Source organism: Cyprinodon tularosa, unplaced genomic scaffold (genome assembly GCF_016077235.1).
Source record: "Cyprinodon tularosa strain WSP-4 unplaced genomic scaffold, ASM1607723v1 ctg60, whole genome shotgun sequence".
NCBI classification, from domain to species: domain Eukaryota; kingdom Metazoa; phylum Chordata; class Actinopteri; order Cyprinodontiformes; family Cyprinodontidae; genus Cyprinodon; species Cyprinodon tularosa.
In genome coordinates, this window is record NW_024039341.1 from 1401453 (window position 1) to 1424805 (window position 23353).

At 35.8% G+C, this 23353-nt stretch overlaps 2 protein-coding genes across 2 annotated transcripts; one reads left to right on the forward strand and one right to left on the reverse strand.

The window, feature by feature from the left end:
- The first annotated feature begins 583 nt into the window (after positions 1-583).
- On the forward strand, positions 584-8028 carry LOC119797896 (myelin-associated glycoprotein-like). The gene is made up of 11 exons (XM_038307155.1): positions 584-1383; positions 1952-2020; positions 2107-2475; positions 2564-2860; positions 4547-4804; positions 4892-5152; positions 5689-5955; positions 6038-6334; positions 6410-6500; positions 7233-7302; positions 7511-8028. The coding sequence occupies exons 2-11, from the start codon at positions 1978-1980 to the stop codon at positions 7817-7819; spliced, it is 2262 nt and encodes a 753-aa protein (XP_038163083.1). The 5' UTR covers positions 584-1383; positions 1952-1977; the 3' UTR covers positions 7820-8028.
- A 1411-nt stretch (positions 8029-9439) lies between these two features.
- On the reverse strand, positions 9440-21626 carry si:dkey-24p1.1 (uncharacterized protein LOC556718 homolog). The gene is made up of 16 exons (XM_038307144.1): positions 21614-21626; positions 20482-20841; positions 19870-20163; positions 19478-19723; positions 18964-19233; positions 18609-18887; positions 18226-18513; positions 16352-16621; positions 15527-15778; positions 15312-15390; positions 15153-15228; positions 11328-11476; positions 11061-11121; positions 10408-10499; positions 10226-10280; positions 9440-10091 (listed from the first exon to the last, which is right to left on the reverse strand). The coding sequence occupies exons 1-16, from the start codon at positions 21624-21626 to the stop codon at positions 9864-9866; spliced, it is 3012 nt and encodes a 1003-aa protein (XP_038163072.1). The 3' UTR covers positions 9440-9863.
- Positions 21627-23353: the final 1727 nt, after the last annotated feature.

The following is a 23353-nucleotide window of genomic DNA, read 5'->3' on the forward strand; positions in this document are numbered from 1 at the left end:
TTTAAATGTGAGTTTTAGTTTGAAAGTTTCCTGAATCTCTTAAGTAATTTCCTACAATTTTAGTATTGCTTCTGTGAATTAAAAACATTTTCTACCTCAAGCTTTTGAATTTTTTGTTCAGATCTTTCAGTTTATTAAACCTTTCATGTTTCCCTTTAACTGTGTAACATGTCGTTGTCAGACAGCTGCCGTTTACACTGACATGTCTTTTTAAATACTCATCCTGCCTTTATATAGGTCAGTATGACAATATGCAGTATTAAACAGTCAGATTCAACATAGAATAAAATGAACTATTCATTTAAGACTACAACTAACGATAATTTTGCAAATTGATTAATCTATCAATTATTTTCCCCAATTAATCTATTAATAATCAGATTACCAAAGGTTCCTCAAAGAAAAATTTTACATTAAATTATCCAGGTGAAACTAAAATGTTTCCACTTGAGGAGTTCTGGATAGAGCATATTGACAGATGAAAATGTTTTTTTTTTTTTTATCTTAAATGCTAAATGTTTATACATTTTCTTTACTATGTTGGTATAATTACTGCTCTAAGTGGGTTGTTCTGTCAGTTAAAGGCATGATTTAGAGTCTCTATACTCCAGTTAACAAATAATCGTTTAATAAATTAACTGATGATTATTTCAATAATCATTTTAATCACAATCTGAATAATTGTTACAGTCCTAATTAATCTATTTCAGTAACTAGTTTCTCAAAGAAAAAAAAGCATTGTGAATGTGAAAAAGGTATTTAGAAGTATGTGCAAGCTCCAGAGAACATATTCTAATACACTGAATATCGGTTTGTACGTCAACATCCAACAGAAATATGACCTTTTGAAATGCATTTTTGCAATATTTAAAACTGTGTGTTTCTTTATTGAATTAAGTTTAAACAGCTTCTAAGGCATGTTTCCATTTATATTACCAAATACGACCATGACTACCAGTATTTGAATTTGCTTTTATGTAGGTATTTATCTTGCCTCCAGTTTCTCTTTATTTTTTCTACTGTTTCCCTAATTAGAATAAATTAAATGATGAAATGACAATGTTTGATGAATTCCCCATACAATCAATAAAAAAAATGGCTTTGAATAAAGTGTGGCAGCGAGTGGAGACAGCATGAAAACCCTGTTGTTTTCTAATTGCCTGTTTCCATTGGCACGTCTTGCAACAGCTGCATGTCTTATCCAGACACACCACCAGTCTGGCAGTACGTCTCTGTGGATTTGGAACCACTGAACCCTTTAGGCTGGTAAATCTCTGAATTTGTTATGATTTTAACTTCTAATTAATACTAATAATCTATTCTGACTTTGATTTAGGTATCTCTGACTGAGTACTAAAGAGCACTTTCAGCACCAAAATTAAGGTAGGATTTATTATGATGCTCAAAATAATGTCTGTGTTATGTTCACATTAAGTTAAAATTTTTCATGTAAATAGAAAAAAATGCAACTGTATTTCTGTCACATATCTGCCAGTTTAAGTGCTCTAAGAAGGAGTTTAACTTGTGAACAAACTCCAGTTAAATATGGATAGCTTTGCTGAATTGAAAACTTTTGTGCAGACTCCTGTTGCTGATTATTTTGTAGCTGCAAAAGAATGAGATTGTGCCAATTAATCATGCAAGACAAACATTTTGGTTTACCTAAAATAATTAGTAATGTAATTTTGGGCCTAATGTGTCTTATTTCACTGCAGTTTTACTGTCTGTGGTTTTAATTCTATGATAGTTTATGAATATCATAAAATATTTTCTCTCATAAAACATTCTCCAAATGTTCATATTAGTTGAATGCAATATGGCATTATCTATGTTAAAAAATATTTTAGATGTATTTAACTGATCCTTGGTTTTGTTTCAGTTCGAAATGAAAAATATACAAAAAAAAAAAAAAAAAATTTATTTTGATTTTCTTTCTACTACCTCATTCAAGGATTGCTAACTTGAAAAACAGCCACGATGTCCATTGCAAAGCTTCTCCTAATATGTTATTTATTTCAAGGTAAGATGTCTCCTATTTAGATGCTTTTTCAATTAAAATCATACAGTTGTTAAATTTATGTTGATACAATCATTGTTTTTCCTCAGGCATCTTATGCCAGCACTGGTCTGTTTTAATGCCTCAGACCATAGAGGGGCTGAGTGGATCCTGTCTGATCATCCCATGTACTTTCACCTTGCCCCCTGAATGGGATCAGTACCTGGACCACTCATGTAAAGCCATCTGGAGGAGAGGCAGCTGGAGCCGAACGCAGGTGTTTGATTCTAGCCTCGCCGGAGCAAGCGTCAACTTAAATCTCCTGCAGGGAAACCTAACAGGGGTCCTGCGTGACAAAGACTGCACCACCATCTTCAACAACCTGCCGTCTAACCATTACGACAACTATTACTTCAGACTGCAGTGTGAAAACTCACTGAAGTTCAACTTTCAAGCAGGCGTTCGTATCACCACTCAAGGTTTGTTCTATTCTTCATCATAAACATGCAAAAATAGATCATATCTTTTTGTCTATGCTTACAGCTTTTCCTTATTGTTCCTCCTCAGATTCTCTCCCCAGGCCTATCATGACTCCATCCAAGCTGGAAGTAGAGGAAAGGACTGAAGTTGCATTGAGTTGTTCAGCCGTTGTCCCCTGTCCAACTCTTCCCCCACTAGTGACATGGACACCAATTTTAGGAGACACAGAGGAAAATATAGAAGCAAATTCTTTAACCTCTCTTATGCATTTTAACGCTTCTCACCTCCACAATGGACAGAAGGTTTCTTGCACTGCTACCTACAACAGGCAAGCTGGACACAGTGATCTCGTCTTTGAAAGGAGTTTAACAATGCAGGTTTTTTGTAAGTATGTTTTTTATTGCACTTTAGTTGAAAATATTTTATAAACTAAATATAAAAAAAAGATATTACAAGAGAAAATCTGTTTGCTAATGCAGGTGAAAAAGAAAAAAAATCTGACTCCATAAAACTGTAGAAGACCAACCATGTTTCAATTCAGTTAATTTATATAGCACCAACTCACAACACGTCATCTCAAGGCACTCTACAGTTCGCCAGGTCATACAGTCAAATTGATTCAAAGTTTTCTATCTAAGGAAAACCAGTTGATTGCATTGACTCATTGACATTGCAATCCCTCACACTAAGCATGCTTGGTGCGACAGTGGAGAGGAAAAGCTCCAGCAGAACCAGGCAGCTTAACCATTTATTTAATAAGCCAATTTTTACTTTTTTATTTTTACATTTAAGGACACTGACATAGCTCACGGAGGCATTTGCTCAATAAATTTTTTTTTTTTTTTCATATTTTTCAGATAAATCTGATGACCTTTTCTCTAATCAGCAATTCTTCCTCTGAGAGGCTGTTGAGATAGTCAGAGAAGTTGAAATACCATAAAAGTACAATACAACAGCCTAGTTTTCACACTCAGAGTTATGGATTTTCCTCTACAGATTAAGAGATTACTGTGACAACATTTTCATTTCTGGTATTCTTACGCTGCAAAAATTTTTAATCTTAAGTCATTTTTTCTTAAAATAAGTGAATTTTTTCTTGAATGGAGTGAGACCCTTTGCCTAAGGAAAAAAATTATTTACCTTTAAAATAAGAAAGAAACAAATGCATTTTATTATATCAAGAGCATACTTTCAATTATCTTATTTCAAGAGTAAAAATGCTCATTCTATTGGAAAATCATCTTATTTACCTATTAAAATGAAGGGTAAATACATTTTATTTAAGAAAGGTTGACTTATTTCTAGTTTTTTTTGCAGTTTAAGGAGATGGCACTAAATATGTACAAATACATTTGCTTTCATCCTCAAGGGATTTTATTCACCTAGTCTGCTGTTTGAGTGAAGTATGTGATGCTTAAATGGCTTTGTGATGAGGATGATACCATTTTGTAGGCTGCCACAGTCTATTGTTACCCATGAGGCAAACAGAGATAGTCATCTGTCAGTTGCAACTGAACAAGTTTTCTGTTTTTTTGTAAGCATGTGAGGTTAGTGTGTGTGGGAGCAGTTTAGGTGTAAGAAAAAATAGCTTTATATCAGATGTGACTGAACCTGCTAATGTTGGGTTTGCTATGACTAATTAAAGAGCTGTTTCAGTGATTTTAAGGGATCTGTGCAGCATGTGAACATCTCTATTTTCAAACCTTAAAAATCTATATATGTCAGACTTAGGGAGAGAAAATGTACATTAAATAACACCAGTAAATTTCGGAACTATTGACACTTTTGTTATAGTTTTCTTACAATATGGACCACCATAAATTTAGACAAGTGTGAAAAGATCTATGTTTAGACTGGTCCAGTTTGAACTAGATCATTTCAATCTACACCAATTATAAATGCTCTAATAAAGGGTTTGTATTCGGTTTTCATTTCTTTATATTTCTGATAATAGAACTTTAATTACTTTGGCCAAATTGGCTTCATCAGTGTGATTCTGGGTGCTAAATTGAGGGGCTACTGTAGTTCTCTCCTCAGGTTTTGTATTTCCCATTTTTCTCATCCTTCCAGACTCTCCATATAACACAACAGTAAGTGATTCTGGTCCAGTGTTGGAGGGCAGCGTGGTGACTCTGACCTGCAGTGCTAATGCCAATCCAGAGGTGGACAGCTACACCTGGTATAAACTCGCTGGAGAGCAAGTGGAAGAAGTTGGATCTGAGAGCACATTTTCAACCACAGCTACAGAAGCTGATAACCAGTTTTTCTGCAAAGCTGTTAATGGATATGGAAGCCAAAACTCTTCTATCATGCAAATAGATGTATTGTGTATGTCAGAGCAGATGTATTTTTAGACAATACATAGTAACTCACAGCCTAAAACATAAACTGACTCATACTTGTTTATGATTACAGTTTCTCCCAAGGAGACAGCGGTTCTTGTTGAGCCAGCTGGTCTGATCCTGGAGGGCAGCTCTGTGTCTCTGCTTTGTAGAAGCCATTCAAACCCACCAGTAACCAATTACACCTGGTACAAAGATGACGAAGTGTATCAGGAGAAAGGACCAAAAATTGTCTTTAATGTTATAGATCTCAGCCATAGCGGTGAATATTACTGCTCTGCAAAAAACGACTTTGGAGAAGAAACTTCAGCAATGATTCTTCTGGATGTTCAGTGTGAGTTTTCTTTCTTTTTTTTATGCAAAAAGGATGTTGGGTTCCAGTGAAAAAACAAAAAACAGAGCCATATATTGTGTGGATTATGGCTCTACTGTACGTCCAGCTGTGATAACCCAAACACGAAGCAGAGCCAAGATTTGTTCACACTAAAGTCTGGACCATGGACAGTGACACATTGTCATGTTGCGTGACAACCTTAGAGCTCTCAGTGTGTCTGTGGCCCATTTAGACTGAGCTCTGTTGTGAACATGTGTGTTTGTCAGTTTATGTGAAGACGTTTTGTTCGGCTAATCTTCTTATCTAGATGGTAATTTTCCTTTTCACCAAAGCATGGAGTTCAGTTGATAGTTCCGTTCCTTATATTTGGTAAAAGAAACATCAAGTAAAAGCTAATTAAAGGATTTGCATCCACCAAAAATATCAAACCATTATGCTTTCAGTTTACATTTAATCTACTTTATCCACAGAGAAAGAAGATACCGTATGATCTTTTAATGCTGAACCTTCAAAATAAATCAAATGTTTTCTTTCAGATCCCCCTAAAAACACTACTGTGTCTGCTGACTCGTCTGGCTCAGTTTCTGATGGCAGCTCTGTGACTCTGACCTGCACCAGCATGGCTAACCCACCAGTAGCTAATGTCACCTGGTTCCGAGTTGCCGGTGGAGAAAAGGAGGTTGCTGGCTTGGGTCAGAACTTCACCTTTAATGTGACCAAACTCTCTGAAGATCTATATTACTGTGAAGCACTAAATGTTCATGGATCTCAATACTCAGAACCTTTCACTATTGATGTTCTATGTAAGATCAATTAAAAAAAAATCTTCCTTGTTTACTTTTGGTTTTCTAATATTGTCTAATGGCTAATGTTCTCCCTTTACAGATTCTCCAGAAATTCTATCATCTTCTCGCTGTGTCAAAATCTTATCCCGCTTTCGATGCTCCTGTGACAGTCAGGGTAACCCGCCTCCTTCCTTGCTTTGGGAACTGGCTGGAGAACGTGTCAATAACTCAGCTGACATCCCAATACGAGAGATAATTATGGGGCCAGGGACGGTCCGGAGTGTCATCACCCTGTACAGTCTGAATGAAGACTTGCCCACCTTGGTGTGCCTCAGCAGAAACTTACTGGGCTCTGATAGTCTGGCTTATAATGTTTCCTCCAGTGAAACTCAGCTAGGTGTGGCTCTGCAGAAAGCTGCACTCATAGATGTTTTATCTGTCATTCAACATGTTCTGTTATGGATTTTTTCAGGTGTTGATGTTGTCTCTCTGCTCATCGGCTCAGCAGCTGGAGCTCTGGGGATGATGGTGATTTGCATTCCTCTGTTGATATTTTTCTGCAGGTATTTTTTTTATTGAATTCTGTTTATAAATTTGTGATATTGTAATCCTACCACTGTATTTTCTGAACTTTTAATAGTTTGAAAGAATTTTTAAAAGCTACAAAAATAGATTCCATCATCAGTTAAAAAACTTCATTAAATTATTGACAAGTTATGTTATTAGTTACAACACACATGTTCAAAATGGGAAGAGCACTGTGATATATAAGTGCTTCACAAAAATAATTTTATACCTAAATCTAATAAAATAACTTGATTTCATTAGACCCTCCAAAAAAAAACAACACTGGGTCTGCCTTTCTGGTACTAAAATTGATTGCTTTAACTTCGTCCTGAAGAACACAGACTACAGTATGTGTCAGTAGGGAACATTAAATTAGAGACCAGAAATATCACATGCGGAGTTCCTCAAGGCTCCACTCTTGGCCCCCTCCTATTTAGTATCTAAATGCTCCCTTTACCTCAGATCATAGCAAACAAGAATATTAGTCTGCTTGAGGGCTTTATATTTTTAGTGATCTATGGCTAACCCCACATGTCATTTTTATATAATATTCTAAAAAACTTCCTCTCCAAAACAAAATGAAAAGCTCCTTTTACAAAAGTCAAAATATCTTTAAATTATATGTGTTGCCTTTATAACTGTCATTGTAGTTTGTGTGTGTAAAATAAAATCCATCCCTACAAGTAGTTCCATGTATGGCTGATATAACCAAGATTTTTCTGTTTTAGAAAAAGAAAACACAGCTTTTCACCCAAGAAGAAGTTGGCGGAAGCAGAAGAATGTTTAGTCACAGATGTGGTTAGTTTATATTTTTAAAACTCATACTTTATATATATGCGTTTAGTTACATGTAAAATCAGAATGAGCCTATGTAGCCAAAAAACTCTGATATGACATTACATTTTATTGAAGCCCTGCCGACTCGTGAACATATTCAAATAAAAGCAAATTACATCTCTTCTAGCTGTGATTTGGTGGCATTAAATTTCTTATTGTCTTATTGTAGGCCAACCCTTCCTCAGAAGCCACCATTTTTGCCAACAAAGCTGTAGAGAATGATGTGGAAAAAGACAAAGAAGAGCACCTAAACTATGCCAGTGTGGACTTTGCTAAGGCGCAGGCAGAATCGGAAAGTCTGCTTGGGGATGGAACTATCAGAGGACTGGCCTCAAAGACAGCTGAGTACGAAAATCACCCCAACTGCAGAGAAAGTAATGGAGGAGAATCAAAAGAGCAAGAAAATGTCTCAGGCACTACCTTGGAACATAGTAAAAATGCTAATAATCTTGAGGTAACTAACAAGGTTTCACCTTAATTTGAAGTCAGTTTGTAGCAGAAAACAAGATGGACTTTGGTTTTATTTCAACATTATTCAACATGAAGAAGCTGATATAGAATTTTAAATCTCACAAGAATTCTTTAAAAAAACTGTTTATTACTCATATTTTTGCTGCCCTTTTCTTCTCTTTTTTTGTAATTTCTTAATACTTACTTATCTTGATTAAACTTCTATCGTAAATAAAAGCAACAACAAAAATTTTTTGTATGTGTTTTTATTATCTGCCGTCAGTACAACCAATCAAAGCATTTTTCAAAGTGAGAAAATAAACAAACAAAATAGACTGATAAATTTTTAGCTCCCTTTGAACAGAAGGATTATTTGGTAAAGTTTAACCTCTGTAGGAGTATTGGTCCCTTACAGATTTATTCTGCTTTTCTGTCTTTCAACAGATTTAAAATCAGTCAGGTAAGGTAATCTTAGTAAGATTACTAACAGCAGAGAAAAGCAGATCATAAATAACATACTTATGTATAATATATTACATTTATGTCAATAAATCCCTGTAATTATAACACATTGTAGCCTTAATGTTTTATCTCTAGGCCAACAAATTTTTAACACTTAATTTTCTTGATAAAACTTACGTCTTAAATAAAAACAACAAAGGTAGATTGGATGAACATTTTTTATATCGTCTTTATTACATTTATACATGAGCATGAACAAAAAATAGATCATTCTGGGCACAAGTTTCATCCCTGTAAAATAGCAAAGTATAAAAACATCGATAGCCACACCCAGTTTTAACTTTCTACAGTATGTACAGAAATATTATTTGGTAATGTTTTACCATCTACAATACTTACCTAGAAATATTAGCTCCTTACAGCTTTATAGATTTTAAAATCAGACCAAGACAACTAAGTAAGATCAAAAAGTAGTTTTTATACCAACATTTTGGTTTAATAAGGAAATAGGTTATAGAAGCACCTTAGCCCTATTAAATAATGTTGTCCACTTCTAAACCAAATAACTGCTGTGGGACCCTGCTATCAAGCATCTCTGTTAAGCAGCATTTAGTCTGTCTTCAGAGAAATTTTGATTAACAGTTTTATAATTCATCCACAGTAGAGGATCATTGAAAATGAATGGACGGTTTAAGGTCATGCCACAGCTTAACAGCTTAAATCCAGACTATGATTACGTCACTTCTAAAAATCAATTTCTCCTTTTCTGAGCAAATCAGAGATGGAATATCTGGTGCTTTGGATCTATTGCCTTCTGCGAAACCTTCCTAAGCAGACAGCTTCTTGCTGTATCTTTTGGATAGAGAACACAATCTATATATGTCTAAGTTACAGCAATGGGCTCTATGCACAACTCCACTATTTCTTGAACTTAAGGCACCTCTTTTGCTTGCTGTCTTTTTCTACTGAATGAAGGGATTATCCAGGTGTGCTTAACCTCAGTAACCATGGCGAGACACACCTGGATCAATCAGTTCATTCGGGAGAAAATGACAGGAAACAAAAGAGCTGCCTTACGTTCAGGAAGTAGGGAGGTTGTGCATAGAGCCCATTCCTCCACATCACAACCAACACCATGTTTGAATGCAAGTATCTGGTTGTTATTTTTAATTTTAAGTTCTCCTAAAGTAATTTAGGTGATTTGGTCACTACTGGCAATTCACAACCATGGTTTTGTTGATAGTGGTTTTTACTATAGTTTGCTGGAGTCCCATATGGTTTTATAACTATTTCCAGATGAATAGATGTAAGGGAGAGTTTCTCTATTCACGTAGGACAAAGTTGGTTGGAAAAGCTTTTTCATCATGATTTAAAAATACTGCTGTGGGCATTTTCTTAAATTCAGTTTTAGTTTTTTTTTTTATTGTAAAACAAAAATGCAAGAACAGAAAGAATTTATTAGAAAGCTGTTATAACACTGTAAAGGTTGTTGATTAAGAGTGACTGATCCTCTCCTCTTTTCAATACACTGTTACACACATTAGATAAGCATATCTTTTCAGGAAATGATGGCTAACAACCTCCATGAGGATCTCAAAGGTTGTTTAGAATCAGAGTATGATGTCAGAGTACTGAGTCTCCTCGTCAGACGTGCTGGAGTCGGATGTGCTGGAGTCGGATGTCTCTGTCTGATGGGAAGGCTTTGCAGCAATAGTCACCTGAGAATAGCTGACCTCTTCTTCATCACTGGTCTCTGAATCATCATCAGAAAAGCATGGCTTTCTGGTAGGTGAAAACGGGTTGATGTTCTCATAATCCAGAAAATGTTCCTGCGCTTCCTTTAGGAAGGAAATTGGAGAATTTGTTTTATAAACAAACCTGATTTGGTTATGACATTTATTTTTTTTTTTTTTTTTTTTTTTTTTTTTACAAATATGAGCTCTGCATTGTTGTGATTGAGTATGCCACTGACCTGTTTGCGTATTGGCTTACACACTTGTGAATATATAGCCTCTACTCCGACTTTCCTGGAAAAAAAAACAAAAAAAATAACATTATTAGAATTTATATATATTTATATAAAAACATAATATAATTATATATAATTGATGTCTGCACTTTCAAAAGATGCAAAAATGAAAACATTTCTCTCACTCCTTATCTTTAAAGGGCAGAGAGGCATAGTTCAGAGAATCGTCCTCCATGCATTTTTGTTGTGCTTTTCCTGGTCTTTGTGCAGATGGAGCCTAAACAGATGCAGACAGAGGACTATAGTAAACATGCATTGAAAACTGAATGAGTTTATTCATGAAATAAAAAAGGGGTCAGTTAGCTGATTCATTATTCTGTGTTTTGCACACTGAGGTATTACAGTAATTAGAAACATCCCTTTATTAGACACACAGAGAGTACACAGCTTCAGGCAGCACACAGGAAGTAGCTAGACTGTTATTCAGATCTACTAGGTTTCGTCATTTAGGCCAAGACTAAAACTAAAATAAAAAAGGCCTAATAAGCATCAATAAACTAACAGCAGATATGTCAGCTATAGAAACCTTTAGTGTATTTTAGTGCAGCTTGTTTACAATTACTGCAAAAATATTTTTCCTTTAAGATTACATGATTCCTTAGATGTTTCTGATGTAAATCTATTTCTTAAAGTCTATGCTAAAAGAAAAATACATCAATCTGATTTCTGCTTTAAAAATGTGGCACTGGCATGCATATTTAAAAATACAACTTCCTTGCTGTCATTTTATTATTATTTTTTCAAATTTTTTATTCTTTGTTAGATTAACTTTACTCACTTTATTTTCAAATGGCAGATTGACTGTAGAATAAACAGTGTTCACATGGTGGGATGTAGACCTAAAGAACAGGAATAAAATAAAAACATAGAAACATATTTTAGCTCATTGTTATTTGAATATAATTTATAATTTTTTTTTTCTCCCATGTGTATCTGTGAGATCTTAAAACAGTTTCTTTCTTCAAAGAGCAAAACCAGCCATTGCTCTCTGTGTAACAGAATGTCTCTTGTTCTGAGTGGAGACAGTGTGAGGCCGCTCACTTACGTGACGTCTGGGCGAGGCTCCTGAGGCTGAGCCTTTCGACGGCCCTGCTGCTCCGGCAGAAGGTCGTCTCTGCTTCTAGAAGTGTCTCTAAATATATTCTCATTTCTTGCATTCCCTCTTTCAGCTCTTCTCCACCAGGTGCAGAAGCCCTGAAAAACAAGTTGTTGTTGTTGTTTTCAACTTGTCTATGTCTGAAAGCTAATGTATGCATCTGCCTATAGCAGTGAGTTTAAACTAAATAAATAAAAAGGACACAGAGGACCCCACAATTATGCAGTGTTAAAAGCCAAAGAGTTAAAGCGGGTCTTAAGACGAGACTTAAAACACTCCACTGTGAAGGCTGTTTGTATATGGAGGTGCAAAGTATTCCAAAGACTGGGGCCAACTACAGAAAAGGCTCTGTCCTATTCTGGTTTTAAACCTATCCTAATCTAACCCTAACCCTTTTATTTGAAATGTGGAGGAGGTTGGTAATGTATTGAGGAGCCATCCCATTCAAATCTCTAAACACAAACAATAAAATCTTAAAATAAATTCTAAACTGAACACAGAGGCAGTGCAGAGACTCAAGAATTGGTGTAAGGTGTTGATGTTAAAAGACAAACCGTTGTGTTAAACATTAAAAACAGCTGGTAAGTAAAAAAATAAGTAAATAAAAATAAAACAACTCTGTGAATTACAAAAAAAACATAACTAATTGAAAAGCTTGATGGGAGTTTTTTTTTGCCAAGGGTGCCCAACCTGGTTTTAGCAGTAATTGCTTTCTCATAAAGGTCCAAAATAGTTTGGGCAGCTTTTTATTCTCAATAAAAAAAGTATTTATAGCATCAGATGTGCTGGACCACTGGACACTGGAAAATATCCTGTGATAATATGAAAGGTAAATATATCACCTATAGTCGAATTAATACATATACCGTACCCTTGAGTCAAATAGATTATAATTTAACAGGAAACTGACAATCCTGTTTGTTTTAATTCAGTGGTTAGCCTGAGATATCTCTAAAATTCTGAAGATGTAGTTCTGCAGATGGAAGACATTGAATTGATTAATCTGTTTATTATTACATTTTGACACATGTTACTGTAGAGATTTATATGCATTTAAATGTTTGGTAAATATTTTATAACACCCCCCATTTCTCATGAGACTTCACCATACAGTGCACCTCGCCACTTTGTCATCATTCCTCACCAGGGCCGGTTCAAGACAGGGGCCAACGGGGGCCAGAAATTCTAATGATGATCTGCGCTGGAACAGACATGGCTACTAACAGTGTTGGGAAAGTTCTCTTTCTACGTGAACTAGTTCAAAGTTCAGTTCACACATTTTAAAATGAACTAGTTCAGTTCATAGTTCACAATTCCAAAAAACGAACTAGTTCATAGTTCTTTTTTTTTTTTTTTTTTTCATATATTGCTCAATTACACCATAGCCTACTGTAGAACCACAGACAGCAATTATTTTATCAGTTGTAACTCTGAAACTGTGCGTCAGATTTCATCTTCATATCCAGTTTTGAATCCTTATCCAACCAGGGTTTACATTAGCATTGAAGGGACAGCATTTCCCCATTGTTGCTTTAACGCTTTGTTGCTGTCCATTCACTTCACACTAGTAGCAGCTGCAGCTTTCACCCCTACAGTATATTCTCAAAAACATCAGGAAAAATGTGCTGCTTGGTCTTTTTTATGAGTAATTATTAAAAGAAAAATAGGAAAGTAGTCTTTAAGGTGCAAATGTTTTTTTTTTATTTTAATAATTTTTTCCATTTGAAATTCCATTTCAATACATACTAAAAAGGAATACTGGAATCCTGGAAAATTATACCAGGCAGGTTTAACAAACAAGTTACATGGATAGTAAAACCCTCAAGAACAGGGGTCTTCTATGTTTTCCAGACCAAGGACCCCCAAACTGATGGCGAGATGGAGCGGGGACCCCCTATTTATATATATTGTATGAAATTGTGTCCTATAGTCACTCTATTACAGATGGAGTAATGTAAAGAAATTAATTTCTCCCTGGGATTATTAAAGTTTTTCTGATTCTGATTCCTGGTTGTTGTGAAGGAAACGGTGCCCAGCTTGAAAGAGCTCCTGTGTGTCGCTGAATGTGAGCATTGATGACTGAAAGACATCTTTTGTCTCCATTTATCTGTTTACTACAGTGTGTTGATTTCATGTTAATGAGTATTTAAAGACATTTCAATTAGTGGGGGAAAAAAATGCGGGGGGGGGAATATAAAAATATCAACTAACCATGCAGACCCTCATGCAGTACCTCCGTAGACCCCCTAGGGGTCGCGGATGCCCTGTTGAAGACCTCCGCTCAAGAAGATTTTACTAACACAAACTGAGGGACCAGGCTGAGGTAGGAATTTAAGGTTACTGAAGTGTGGATTTTTTTACTGAAAGCCAGCGGGCAAACTTGTTGCCATCATCCTCACCGACCACCTGGTCATAAACCTGTTTTAAGTCGCCTCCATGCTGCTGTGGCTTCCACGCTGCATTTTGTTTTGATGACGCACGCGGCTGTAGGCTACGACGCTGGTAGCTGGTGTTGCCAGATTGGGTGTTTTTCCCGCTACATATTAAGGCCTGTTTACGGTGTGATTTAGCCGGGGTTTCGCCTGGAGGGCTTTATAGAAATCTGGCAACCTATTGAACGGAGTTGAACTGAGAGAGCGTGCCGTTCACAGACACCAGAATGAACGAGTTCACAAAAACGTTCATCAGGCAATAATGCAGTACGTTCAGTTCACGTTCGCCCAAAATATGAACGAGTTCATGAACTTTCGTTCAATGAACGCGTTCAGGCACAACACTGGCTACTGATGGGTCCTTTGGAACTACTTCATTCTTTTTCTTTACAAATTCTGTTTTACTAATTATTCAAAAACAATAAGGTGATAGCTTCAGTGGTACTGAGATAGGATCCCAGTTTTCATCTGCTAAATGTTTTTTTTCCCCACAACAAATAAAAAAAATCCTCTAATTTTTACAGATGATTTTAACAGTTTTTCTTGAGTTCTAATTCAAATTTTTATAAAAAAAACAATAGTTTTAACTTAAATTAAGTCAAAAATATGTAAAATTCCTGAGTTATAAATGTATATTGACCTCATAAGAAATAGAATAGAATTTTTGAAAAGAAATTTCACTTCATGCAGCTCTCTTAACATATTTGAATCCCTTGCCCTGATTATTTATTTCATGCTTTTCTCTGCCTTCATGAAAACACGCTGGCCCCCTCCTGGCCCCCTGGTACATTTGGTCTAGATCCGCCACTGTTCCTCCCCTTCACTAGACGTGGATATACTTTAAAATTAGTCCTATATTTTTATTTTTTACTCAAGGACTTCTGCCATTTCACAGGATGCACAGCTTTGACTGGTAACTAGGTGACTGCCAGAGAGTAAGGCGAAACTTATCGGGCTGATCCAATCAGCTCTCTGATCAACCAGTCACCTGGAACACTCGTTGAACAGAGCATCGCTTTGGACAGATACGCTGCTCAGGTTTCACAAGTAACTTCCTCCCCACACCTCGTGCTCTCTTGTTGTCTGCGCAATCGAAGTAGTTCTTATCCGCACATGATGCATTTATTATTGTACTGCCTGCACGCTCTCACTCGCATTAAAAAACACAATCTGAGATAATTAATCAGACTCCCGGGCATCCGTGAACAACTATCTATATCAGGGAGACTCTCGGAACTTCTGGGAGACTTGGGATGTCTGAGTTTTTCAGATAATTTCTCTATAATTCTTAAGCAGAGAGTGGAGTTGTTTCCATTTTATTAGAATTGTTCAGCTGGCTTACCTGAGGTATCAGCAGAGAACTACAGCAGGGCTTTGCGTGTCTTGTACTTTGTTGATTAGCTTTTTTCATCTTGTGTCTAAAAAAAGTTATGGGCATACATTCTAATTACATTTGTACACTGGAATTTTTGTCTTTTAATAAAAATGTTATGATTTTTACCTGTATAAGAAAAGTAGGCCTATGATGAGCAAAATCAAGATAAGCCATCCTAAACCCTTCATTATCATCCTAAATGTGCCTGTGGTTGATAGAGAGACGGTGTTAGTATTCAGTCAGATATGTTTAATACAGCTGCCAGTTTAAATAAAAGTATTTGCTGTTTTAAAGCCATAATCAAACAGTAGAAGTGCTTCTTTCCCCTAAGTTGCACTTACCATCAAACAGCCTGACTGAGTCTGACTTGAACTGACCCATCTCATTCTGTGCGATGCAGTAATAGTCCCCTGCTTGTTGGGAGTACACTGTTAAGTTCTGCATGTGAGAAAGCTTTCTGTTATCTGTCGCATTGTACCACATATATTCAGCTGAAGGATAACAGTGACTGCTGCAGCTCAGCATTACAAAACGTCCTCCCGTCTGGAGGTGTTGCTCTTCTCCTTTAATGATTGTCGTCTGCTTTGGTGCATCTGTAGCATTGTTTAATAAAGACATCATTACTTTTTGATTGAAGAAAATAAGCAAATAAAGGTTAATCCGGTTAAAACGAAGGAGAAACTGTCATGATCTGGGCACTGATGACTGGCTTAATTACTCATTCCATTCACCTGTCTACTGTGCCTGGTTTCTCATCACTGCTAATCTGATCCACCTGCTACCCCTTCTATTTAAGGTTCTTGTATGCAGTCATCAGAGCCAAATTATCTTGTTCTCTCTAGCTGGAGGTAAGACTTTTTTTAGAGTACCTTTGTGTTTCTGATTGCCCGATCCTGACCTGTTCTGCCTCTCAACCACTGAGTCTGCCTGTTCCTGTTCTGATCTGTTTGCCTGACCTGTCCTCAGACTCCTGCATGTTCTCTAGGGCAGCAACATCTGGGATACTCTGGGCGGCGCCCCCGCTGCATCTTGTTGGCAGCTCACTAGCTTTGTTTAGTTAGCCAATTCGCCTTCCTTGCCTGAATACTGGTTTCTGTTTCTGTTCTGAGTCATGACAGAAAACTATACATTTTACTTATAATACACACTGCTATGTTTATACTCACATTTGATTTTGATCTCGACTTCTGTTTCACTTCTTCCAATCACATTTTGGACTTCACATCTGTACAGCCCACTATCTGAGGGCCTGGAGGATTTTACAGTATAGATACTGTTAGTGCTCACAGTGGTTTCCTTTCCATCTTTACTCTTTGTTATCCACTTGAACAGATGTCCCGGCGGGTTGGACTGGGCGGTGCATTTCAATGAGAACATCTCATTTTCTTTCACCTCTAGACCAGGCTTTGCTTCTACTTTCACATTTTTTGGAGAATCTAAATTTTGGTCAGAAACAGGTTTATAGTAGTAGTTAAGTTTCAAATGAAATAGTTAGGTGGCTCACCAACTCTTTCCTGCAAAGAAATACATCTAGGCTTTACAAGCAGGTACCAATCTAGGGTAGAAAAGTATTGAATACAACTGGAGATTCAATTATGGAATAGAAGGTGTTTCTTAAAAAGGAATTAATTAAAAAATATTAAAAAATGTTCTGCATTTTTTTGATGTGTGGGATTTGCCGAGTTAATTTCAATATAATTGAGTAGATCTGGTTTCCTGAGTTTATATTTTGGCACATTGACAGCTTTCAACCGCCTGTAAAACAGACATGAAGCTAAACATGTTTTTTGACAATAAAAAAAAAAATATATATATACATACGGGGGATACACTATTCCAGAATAAACAAACCCCAGCATGAGTGAATGATCCTATGTTGTTTGCATGTAAAATGTAAACCATGCAGGTAAAATAATTATCAACTTGTCTTGATTAAATTCAATTCTACCTTTTAACCAACGATTATAAAATCTTTATTCCCACACATAATGAGCAAGACACACATTAAGTTTGCGCTTTACTCTAGAAAGGCTGTCGCTGAATCAGTGGCTCTGTACTATCCTATGCAAGGAAAGCTGAAGCTGTACGTTGCTGACATGTGGCAGGAATCTGTAGTCCTTAAATATACAAGTGAAGTAATGGATAACAAATCTGTTTAAAGCGTAGTAATGAATAATGCGTTATTAATCTTTACTAACTTATTTACAGTGCTAGTTACTGCGAAACCAACATAGATACAGTAATAAGTTACTTAATATCACTTCAGTCCCAACAATGGTCCTGATGCATTTTCAGTTGTAATGAAAAAAATAAAAAAGCATTATTCTTTTGGACAGTTTCTTCTTTTTTAAAATGTTTCATTTCTTCTACAATAAGTGCTTTTAGTTTGATGAGTTACAACTAAATTCTGTTGCTCTTCATAAAACTAGAGTAGCTTCCTTTCCATACTGTATGTCTCTAAGTGGTGTTTCTGTCTATAGAGGATGAGAACATCTTCATTACTGACAGAGTAACCGCCAGCCTTCAGATCAGTCTAAGTTGCTGAAGCTTGCTCTGATGATAATGCCCCTCTGTGTTGGGCAAACCATTTTACCAGTGGCAGCTTTTTTCCCCCTGATTTATAACTTGTCACAGTCCTCCAGGTACTAAACAAGGTAACTCTGTTTGTGCAGGGCGACCGAACCTCTGGAGTGAAGCAGTCTTTTTGTCCTAATATGTTTTGGTATCATTATCAGCTTTTCCCTCAGCTCTTTAAAACCTTTTTTTTGTACTTGCTAGCGTAAACAAGGTTATTTTGGATTTGGTGGTCTTATATAAGTGTTAAATAAATATGCACCTCATCTAGTTTTTGTTTCAAAGTTGTCTGCTCTTGTTTTCATTATAAGTTCTCTAGATAATTAATCTGATTCTAAAAAAGGTAATAAAATAGAATAAAATTCCCCTTTTCATACATTTTTAAAAAGAAAAAACATCTATACAAATTTCAAATGCAAACTTTAGGCTTTGATCTGTGAATAGCGTGCATCAGCAGATGACTCACATTCAACCTCCAGTTTCCTCTGATAGCTGCTGTTTGTTCCTTCGCTGTTTGATGCGATGCAGGTGTAAAACCCTGCGTGGGCGTATGTTGCATTAAAAGTGAGGGTGAAAACATTTTGTCCCATAGCAGCCTGAGAAGAAAACATTTCTGAGGGCGGAAGATCGGGGGCTGAGGATCTTTTCAACTCAAATCCTGACAAAGGGGAGCTCTCAGCTGAACAGTTGATTGTTACAGACTGGCCTTCTCTAACTTTAGAAACCAAAGACAGTTTGACATTGGTTGGAGGAACTGTGGAGAAAAAAAGCATATAAAAAAGATCCATCTTTTGTTGAAAAAGCATTTTTACAGGGATGTAATAAGTTTCAATAAATCAAGCTACTTACAAATAACTTGAATGCATTCAGGCTGACTGACTTTCCCCTGACCAATGGTGTTACTTGCATTGCATATGTAACAGCCTTCATCTGTTCTCTGAATGCCATTGAAAGTTAGAAACGGTTTGCTTCCCAGTGGTGTCCAGTTGGAGGAGTCAGACTGTTTGTAATGGTACCAGGAGAACCAGGGCTTTGGGTTTGCCGTAGTGTTACAAGTCATTTTAAGGAAACTGTTAACTTTCACTTTGTTATGAGTAGCACTGATAGAAACCCGGCTTTTTGGCTTGTCTAATAAGAAAAAAAGACAAATAGTTTGAGTTTAACAGTACATGATAATGTAAACAAAATAACAAATAAAACTCACATTGAACCTCAAGATTAAAAGGGTTTGATTTTGTTGAACCAGCAGTGTTTTGAGCTTCACATTGGTAAACACCACTGTCCTCTGGTTTGATTTGGAGTAAATTATATTCCTTCTGGTACCACACATATTTCCCATCTTTAATCCATTTAAAGCTTTCAGGTTTTGGGTTGGCTCTATTCACATTGCACACAAGAGTAATACTTTCTCCTTCTTTAACTTCAATATGATATCGTTGGACTCCTTCTATTTGAATGACAACTACAGGTGGATCTATGGAGAAAAGAGACTGTCTGTTATTATTATTTTTCAGTAACTCTCTAAATAAAACGTCAAATATCATATTATTCACTTTTCCATTACTTAAGAGTTTAAATAAAATGGTAAAATGTTTAGGAGAAACTCCAAATAAGCGAAAATGTAAAGTTTACGATGCATAATTCAGATATGTTTACTTTTATGAAAAAAAAAAAAAAAAATCGAACCTATAAATATAAAATATTCAGAAAATACTCACATAAGACATTAATGTTTATTGTGTTGGACTTTCCAGTTCCATGCTTGTTCTGAGCTTCGCAGTAATATGATCCACTGTCTGAAGCTTTGATTGATGAAAATTGAAGCTGACCATCCTTGATCTTTGTGTTACTTTTAAACCAGATGAAAGTGACATTTGTTCCTTTAGCAGAGCATGTGAGACTTACACGGTTTCCCTCCTTTACACTTCCAGGACTTTTCATTGCTCTTACTTCTTTAGGGGGATCTGTTTCCACCAAATCAGGACAAGATAAGGAATCAGTTCACACAGCATTGTTTATAGCTCATATACTGCATGCTTTTCTTGTTTTTGTTTTATTCAGGTAACACTCAACAGAAAAAAGACAGCAATAATGAACTTTCATGTCTTACATTCTACAGTCAAGTTGATTTTCCGCATCAAATACTCGTCCATATTTTCTTGGGTCTGACATGAAAATTCGCTCCCATCATCCTTCCAGCTGGGAGTCAAGCTCCGGCTGATGCTTTTGGTTGTTTCATTGTTACTCTTGGTTGGAGATCCCAGACTTTCTTCTGAGGGCAGCTGGTTCAGTCGGTCAATTTGTAGATCAGAATCACATGAAATTAATGTTGAACATGTGAGCGTTACGCTGATATTCTCCTTTACAGCTGGTGGTTGGCTAAAAGTGATAGGGCATGCATTTTCTGAAAAATAATTATATAAATATATAAAAAAATGTTAATGGGTTATATTAGTCTTATTTATATTACTGATTTAATGACCAAAGCAAACCTCTGAGTTGGTGTTATTAAGTAATATGGTTCTGTCAGAGGCTGTTAAACAAAACTACCATTATAGTAGCAGATTTAAAACTTCAGGTATGAATATTTATTTTTTTACTAAATGATCTGTAAAATCCAAAGAATATTCTTTGATGTTTGCAACCAATATTCTAAATATAATCGCTGGACATTTAGCAGGGATTTTTGTACAGTTATGTACAAACTGTACTTTAAACTTACCCTGAACAGTTAGATTCCATGGATCAGTCTTCCATTTATCGTCTCCTACAAATCTGCACTGGTAAAGTCCACTGTCTGATTTCCTCAAGTCACAGATCAATATTCTGTACACTTGTTCTAAATCCAGTTTACCTCGTTTTGGTGAGCTGATATGCTTAACTCTGTATTTAAACTCTGCACTGACAGACCGTTGTGACTCATTTGTGCTTGAAACGACGGTGCCAACAAAGTCTTTTATTTTTTCTGACCAGTTGGCATTCTTCATCCAAAACCAGTAGGCAGTGTCAAATGTGTTAAACAATTCACCTGGATTACATTTCATTTCAATACAGGACCCCTCCTTAGCAGTTAGAGTCCTCTCTACCAAGGTAATATGTTTTTCACAATGATAAAAATCTGTTGTAGACAGAAAACAAATAGAAAAAAGTTATACACTTTATTCCATAAGCAAAATATATCATCAATTTATTAGTGTAATTTTTAAGAAATGTACGTACTTATCAGGATCAAAAGTAAAACCAACTTTACTAAAAGAGTGTCCATTGTCTTTCTTCGCTTAGGGACTTCCTTTTTGCTCTTCTAGATCAGCAGGTCTGTTTCCTTCTTATGTCCAAGGTCGCTGGGATTTTGAAATTAGAAACATTCTAGAAAAATGGTGCATTTTTAGGTGGAGGACAGATAAAGATTTTAAAATCATTAACCTCCATGTAGCAGTTTATAAAGATTCAATTGGAGTTTTACACAATTTCTAATTATTTTGTCAAGCATTGGATCTTTTTTGTAAGACGTGGTGCTGTTGTGCTTACATATCTGCTTTTTACCAGTCATACACTAAAAGTACAATCGAAACACTTCATGTGTATATCAGTGAACACACCTCCCTACATATAATTTGATAAATGTACATAAACCAAACATGGAAAAGTCAACTTGTAGTTACACAAAGGAGCCCTAACGGAACAGTAGCGTATGTCATATTTTCTATTTGCAGAATTGAGTTAGAGCGACTTAAAAAATTTTTTCGCTTTTCTTGATGTAAAAATTAATTTTGATACTTTCTTAATACATCAAATATCAACTGAAATATTGGTTAAAAATGCTTCCTCTGCATAAATAGTTTGCAGCCATGTACCACTGGATGACATTATTCTTTACACTCAAAGATTAGTCTAAATTTATTTGAAAATAAACAAAATAAAACAATATTTATAAAAGATAAATACGAATGTTCCTACCTCAGTTGGTTCACTAACATCAGCTAGAAAAATAGCCGTCTTCAGTTAAAAAACTTTTTTAAAAAAGGAAGTCTTCACAGTTCACCAGAACTCTTAAATAATTTGCATGAAAACAAAACAAGCAGGAGAACACAACCCTTCGACGCATTTGTGAACAACCTTTTTTTTCTTGGGCTTACTCTGTGCATGTGGTTACATTTCCTCCCACTTCCTCCATGATCAGCTTGTTTAATACAAAGATCTGTTAATCAGAGTTTGTGAAGGAAGTCATGCCTAAAAGCTTTTAGAAACCTACAAACATATAAGACTCTTACAAAACATATAAACACACACATATATATATATATATATATATATATATATATATATATATATATATATATATATATATATATATATATATATATATATATATATATATATATATATATATATATATATATATATATATATATATATTAGGGCTGTCAAAATTATCGCGTTATTATCGCGTTAACGCGAGGCCATTTTAACGGCGATAATTTTTTTAACGTGAGATTAACGCTATGTGGTTTTATGGTAAAATTTTCCAAGTACATCCCGCTGCAGCCTGCGGGGAGGCGGGGCTATTTTCCCCCAGTGTATGCATTTCTCATAGGCTTCAAGAGCGGAGCTCCTCAAGGAAAAAAGACGCTCATACACTGGGTGACGCTAGTGCCTTTTCTTTAAGCCCCACCACCAACAAACAAGTTGAGTGTCTGGTAACTAGTAGCAACCTGAAATACGCTGAGAAAACAGATTACTGAGGTGAAATGGAATCTGCTACGGCACTCTTGCTGTCACAGGTCGGTATCGTGTGTGTGTGTGGGTGGGTGTGTCTGTGTGTGGGTGGGTGGGTGCTTGTGTGTGTGTTCTCATTTTTGTTAAGAGTCTGAAAAGTAACTTTCATAGACTACCTCCATCTAGTGATGTCGGTCTATTGATTTTGATGTATTGATTGAAAATTGTTCATTATTATCTTGGTTAATTAACATCTAATGTTAACTGTACTACATTTTATAGCAGTAGGGTAAAATGCTTGTCTTTGTTCAAAAGACTGTATTAACTGTAAAGACTGTCTTTTACATCAGCCTGTTTTCAGGGCCTTTTTTTTGGCTACATATTTGTTATTTTTTGCTACATGCCTCCCCATCTTCTTGCCATATGTTTCTATGGCATAAATCAGTATCTGTGACCTGTTTTCATTTAAAAAAAAGAACATTGGCACAAACCTAGCCTGTATGTATTTTTTGTATGTCATCGAGAGTATTTAAATGATTTTCAATCAGAAAAAAAATTTGCGATTAAAATGCGATTAATCGCGAGTTAACTCAGGCATTGATGCGATTAATCGCGATTAAAAAATTTTAATCGATTGACAGCACTAATATATATATATATATATAATATTCTACATTTTAGCAATATTCAGCATTGATTGATTGAATTAATAAGAAAATGTTTTTTCTTTGCCATTGGATCTGTTAATAAGGAAATGCATTGTTAGTTGTTAAAATGGAGAGACACAGAGTAAAATAGAATGGAATAGAATAGAAAATCTATTTATTCTCCCACAATGGGGAAATTGTGGTGTTTAAAGCAACGAAGTTATAGTAGAA

What these genes read in the sequence shown, in the direction of transcription:
- LOC119797896 (XM_038307155.1), top strand. Translation starts at nt 1,978, where the DNA reads ATGTCCATTGCAAAGCTTCTCCTAATATGTTATTTATTTCAAG. An exon ending in GATTCTTCTGGATGTTCAGT is followed by an intron (nt 5,153 to 5,688) that starts GTGAGTTTTCTT and finishes GTTTTCTTTCAG; the next exon opens with ATCCCCCTAAAAACACTACT. An exon ending in AATGTTTAGTCACAGATGTG is followed by an intron (nt 7,303 to 7,510) that starts GTTAGTTTATAT and finishes GTCTTATTGTAG; the next exon opens with GCCAACCCTTCCTCAGAAGC.
- si:dkey-24p1.1 (XM_038307144.1), bottom strand. An exon ending in TTTTAATCTTGAGGTTCAAT is followed by an intron (nt 18,888 to 18,963) that starts GTGAGTTTTATT and finishes TTTTCTTATTAG; the next exon opens with ACAAGCCAAAAAGCCGGGTT. An exon ending in CTGCCCTTTAAAGATAAGGA is followed by an intron (nt 10,281 to 10,407) that starts GTGAGAGAAATG and finishes TTTTTTTTCCAG; the next exon opens with GAAAGTCGGAGTAGAGGCTA.